The sequence below is a fragment of the Ricinus communis genome, chromosome 5, assembly GCF_019578655.1.
Source record: "Ricinus communis isolate WT05 ecotype wild-type chromosome 5, ASM1957865v1, whole genome shotgun sequence".
Classification (NCBI taxonomy): Eukaryota; Viridiplantae; Streptophyta; class Magnoliopsida; order Malpighiales; family Euphorbiaceae; genus Ricinus; species Ricinus communis.
The window spans coordinates 29,562,239-29,567,404 of NC_063260.1; the positions used below are offsets into that span (position 1 = coordinate 29,562,239).

Consider the following 5,166-nt stretch of genomic DNA (forward strand, 5'->3'; position numbering starts at 1 on the left):
TCTATTAATACGATTAAACGATACGAGCATAAGATTTTATTCAAGTGAGATTTTTTTTTATATTTATTAATTATAGTGATTTTTAGTTTTATTATTGTCCAAGTTGTACTTTTTATTTTTCAAAAAAATTCATGATTTCTATTTTAAATAAATTTAGGAGATGTTCTCATTCATAAGCAGAAATTTAACTAATTATTTACAAATATAATAAGATAATTTTACATATACGGGAAGAGATTTAAACAATTTGCTTCATTTTTAGCGGATAAGATAAGTTGTACTTGCGCACTAGTATATATTTTATAAAAGTAAAAACAGAATCGCATTATTTAGTTCAAACAAAGACTATTTGACCTGCACAATAATTGTCATTAATTAATACAGTATTACGCGAACCTTCCTTTAACGGGGCGCATAATATAATGGACCACGAGTCCATCCCTGATTGGTCCTTGATGGACCATCCATTTGCACTATCTTGCATTCGTCAAGCCGAGTGTTAGCTTTACCAAGCATTTCCCGGAACCCAGGCGATCATTTAGTATAATTTCCAAATAGGTGATACTGTATTCTTTCTTGAATTATAATTTCCCAATAAGTAAATTTATTATTTAAAATATAATCATTGACCAAAATTTTATTTTTTTCTTGAATTATAAATAAAATTACCATAGAAATTAAGCAGTTTAGAGAACTACTTACAATAATAATATTTAGAGAGGATTTGAATATTATACACCCAGTCAAGCTTAGTGATATTATATTCTTTGAATATTTCGTAAGAGGTACTTTTACTATTTATTTTTATTATAAATAAAGAATTAATAAGGTTTAAATATAATAATTAAAAGAAATTAATTAACAATATAGAAATTGAGACAATTATTAAACTGATAATATATATATTGTAAGTGAAAATCTAAAATACGAGCCTCCTTACTCCATTCCTACTTGCGCATGTGGGAATAGAAGACATCTAAGTCTATAATGAATAATCATGAAAAAGAAGACATTAGTAGACAAACATCCCTATGTAAAATTTATTTTCTTAAGAATTGCAAAATTTATAAGAATATGGTCAGCTTCTGATTTCCAATTTCCAAAACTCTAATTGAAACGTGACATATTTATTTATTGTAATTACTCAAAGCAATAAACACGTGATATATGTGCTCCATTCTCATAATATTTTTTATATATTTTTCTATCTTAAGCGTAGCATTGTTCTTGTCTTGGTCGTTTACTCCTTATATTCTGTCTATAAATAGAACATCTCCCATGAGAACCTTTCAAGCCAAAACACAACAACATTCAGCAACTACACAAAGCTACTCTTCTTAATCTTTAATTTAGTTGAGCTATGGAGTTCAAGGAAGAGAAAACTGGATCAACTGACAAGGAGGATGTTGTCAACTATAATGGAGTTAAAGCTATGCCATTTATCATTGGTATTTATACATGAATATGCTTTGGCTTTTTTATTACACCCATGCATTCTCTAGCTGGTAATATCAATATGTTTAAATTTTTGCAGGGAATGAGACCTTTGAGAAGTTAGGGACAATGGGCACTGTTTCAAACTTGATAGTGTATCTCACTACTATGTTTAACATGAAGAGTATAACAGCAACTACTGTTATCAATGTCTTCACTGGAACTGTAAATGCTGTCCCATTAATTGGTGCTTTCATCTCTGATTCTTACTTGGGACGCTACAAGACTCTTGCCATCGCTTCCATCTGCTCTCTTATGGTATACTAAATTAATCTAAACCTGAGAATACTTATATCATCTTCATGCATGCATGCATTTAGAATCATTTTAATCCTTCCTTCTTGTTTTTCCTTTCTTTTTTTCTTTTGTAGGGAATGATAGTATTAACTCTCACCGCCGGAATCTCCAAACTGCACCCTCCATCATGCGCAGCAAATGAGATGGGCAAGTGTGTTGGAGCCACTGGTGGTCAGTTGGCTTTCCTATTTTGTGGGTTGGGATTTCTTGTTCTTGGAGCTGGAGGTATTCGCCCTTGTAACCTTGCCTTCGGAGCTGATCAGTTCAATCCAAATACTGAATCTGGCAAGCGAGGCATCAATAGTTTCTTCAATTGGTACTATTGCACCTACACGTTTGGCATGATGATATCTACAACCTTTATCGTCTATGTGCAATCAAATGTGAGTTGGACGATCGGGTTGGCGATTCCAGCATGTCTAATGTTCTTGTCCTGTGCACTTTTCTTCTTTGGAACAAAACTTTATGTCATAGTGAAACCGGAAGGGAGTGCCATAGTTAGCGTGGTGCAAGTGCTAGTTGCTGCGGCTAAGAAACAAAAGTTAAATCAGCCAGACAATCCTGCTCTTTCCCTTTTCAGTCATATGCCAACCAATTCTGTCAACTCCAAGCTTCCGTATACAAATCAATTCAGGTAAGATAAAACGCATTCTTCATGCACATTCTTTCTGTGTAACTCCCATAGCATACAAAAGATTAATTGATCATGTGATATTATTTGAAACAGGTGGCTTGACAAGTCCGCAATTATTACGAGTGAAGACCAAATAAATTCTGATGGGTCTGCTGCCAATCCGTGGAGACTTTGCAGCATTCAACAAGTGGAAGAAGCAAAATGTGTGCTGAGAGTGATTCCGATATGGGCCTCTGGCATACTGTATTATGTTCCAGTAGTTCAACAAAACACATATGCTGTTTTGCAAGCACTTCAGACAGACAGAAGACTTGGCGATAGTGGGTTTGAGGTGCCTGCAGCCTCAATTATAGTCTTTTCCATGCTTACTCTTACCATATTTATTCCCATCTATGACCGAATGTTGGTTCCATTTCTTCGGAAGCTCACTGGCAAAGAAGGTGGAATTACAATTCTTCAAAGAATGGGAATTGGAATTATTTTCTCAATTGTTACCATGATTGTTTCTGGTCTGGTTGAAGAGCGAAGAAGGCACTTGGCTCTTACAGGGTCAGCCCAAGGAGTCTCGCCTAGAGGGGCTATATCATCCATGTCTGCTTTATGGTTAATCCCTCAACTAGCACTTGCAGGACTAACCGAGGCTCTTAATTCAGTTGGGCAAACTGAGTTCTATTACAAGCAATTCCCTGAAAATATGAGAAGCATAGCTGGTTCTTTCTTCTACCTCGGATTGGCAGGTTCATTTTATCTGAGCAGTATACTTGTTTCAATAGTCCACCATGTCACAGCAGGATCCAGTGGCAGGGATTGGTTGGCTGAGGATCTTAACAAAGGGAGACTGGACCTCTTCTATTACATGATCGCTGTTTTAGGCACTCTCAACTTTGGCTATTTCCTCGTGTTTTCTAAGTGGTATAGATACAAAGGTAAACATACAAATACAACTGAGGTTATGGATGGATGGGAAGAAGTCTAAGAAGCATTCTGTTCCAAAGGAAACTGAGCAAATAAATCTCAAGGGTCGTTCTCTCTAACAGGAAAACAAAAACCGTAGAATATTGTAATAAGTAATTAAGCATTGCCACTGCTTACAGGCATAAAATATTGTTCCATGTTTGTAATCTTTGATGTCATTATTAATTCAGGCTTTACCTGATTGTTCTTTTAATTATGAATGATTTCTGCAGAACTAATTTAATCTTTCACTGCATAATTTTTCAAACAATATCCAGCGGTGCACTTTCATAAGAAAGAAACTGTGCCAGGAACCTGTAATGCATTTTCGTCTATCAACATCATCACTTGCATAATCTGAATCAACATAACCAATCACGCTCACTCTTCTTCCTTCCAAATTCAGATTTTTTATTAAGAGAAAAAAACAAACCGGATCCTTCAACCATTAATTCAAAACATGTATAACTAACGGGCTTTTTACAAAAGTATGGGAAAAATAATGCAAAATCTTATTTTTCTACGGTCAATTTTTTTTTTTAAAAAAATTATTTATATAATTTTTTTAAACTTTACTATAATATCCTTTTGATAATTTATTGGTATTATTTTAGCACATTTTTTGTTACCATTAAATGATTTTTCTATTTTTATTTTTTAAGTATATTTTATATATTTTAGACTGCATTTTGATATGTATTATAATATGTCTTTTGGAATATATATTTTTATGTCATCAAACACACTATAGTTGCTATAAAAAATATGCAATATCATTTACTTTATGAATGTTAAATATAAAGATATAAAATTAAAATAATAAATCTATCTCATTTGACTAATTTCGGAATAATACAAGTTATAAAAAGATATCTTTTTGGTATCTTATAAATATATTTTTATTATTTTTTTGGACGAAATAATAAAAAGAAATTTAAAATAATATAAATTAAAATAATAAACTTTTGATATCTTTTAGGATATATTTTTAATATTTATTTTTGATAAAATTTTTAAAAAATAAAAAAATAAAAACTGAACATAATAATACAAATTAATCATAATATCCTCATGGTATCTTTTAGATATATTTCATATTTCTTTTCGGATAAAATTTTACTAAAAAAATTGATAATAACATAAATTAAAATAATAAATTTTTGATATCTTTTAGATATATTTTTAATATGTTTTTTTTGATAAAATATCAAAAAAATATAAAATATAAAAAATAAAAATTAAATTTATAATATAAATTAAAAATAAGACCTTTCAAATATTTTTTTAGATATAATTTTTAGTATATTTTATTGAATAAAATTTTAAAAATTGTACAGATAAAAGACCTTCTATCCCGCCAGCCAGCTTACTTCTTCCGCCCATTACTACCCTTTGCTTACACTCCCGTATTCTGAAAAAGCGAAAATGTCTATCCCCATTGCCAACTTTCTTAGTCGTAGAATGGGCTATTGCCTTTTCTTTACTATTAAACAAAAAAATTATTAAAAATAAATTCTTGACAAAGTTTTAATTATTATCATTTAGGTTTGGGCAAGGCCCAACAAACATTTTGTTTTGGCCATCATAAAGTCACGAATTTTGAGACGAAGTTGATGTCCTCTAATAAAATTCTAAAATCCAAAATCTGCTTCTTCCGCTAGGCTTCTTTTTCTTTTATTTTTTTCTCTAAAATTTTAAAATTGAGCGTATTAATTTTAGAAAACTCACGGAATGTATGATCTCATAAACAATTAATAAAAAATAAAAATTATAAAATTTATAAAGGA

At 31.1% G+C, this 5,166-nt stretch overlaps 1 protein-coding gene across 1 annotated transcript; it reads left to right on the forward strand.

Moving 5' to 3' along the window:
• Nucleotides 1-1,275: 1,275 nt before the first annotated feature.
• Nucleotides 1,276-3,593, forward strand: LOC8276016 (protein NRT1/ PTR FAMILY 2.11). Its single transcript, XM_002517415.4, has 4 exons — nt 1,276-1,448; nt 1,535-1,752; nt 1,866-2,425; nt 2,519-3,593. The coding sequence occupies exons 1-4, from the start codon at nt 1,361-1,363 to the stop codon at nt 3,399-3,401; spliced, it is 1,749 nt and encodes a 582-aa protein (XP_002517461.2). The 5' UTR covers nt 1,276-1,360; the 3' UTR covers nt 3,402-3,593.
• The last annotated feature ends 1,573 nt before the right edge of the window (nt 3,594-5,166 follow it).

Excerpts from the sequence above, each read along its gene's own strand:
- LOC8276016 (XM_002517415.4), top strand. The coding sequence starts at position 1,361 with ATGGAGTTCAAGGAAGAGAAAACTGGATCAACTGACAAGGAGGATGTT. Across the intron at positions 1,753-1,865 it reads CTTCCATCTGCTCTCTTATG|GGAATGATAGTATTAACTCT; the intron begins GTATACTAAATT and ends TTTCTTTTGTAG. Across the intron at positions 2,426-2,518 it reads CCGTATACAAATCAATTCAG|GTGGCTTGACAAGTCCGCAA; the intron begins GTAAGATAAAAC and ends TATTTGAAACAG.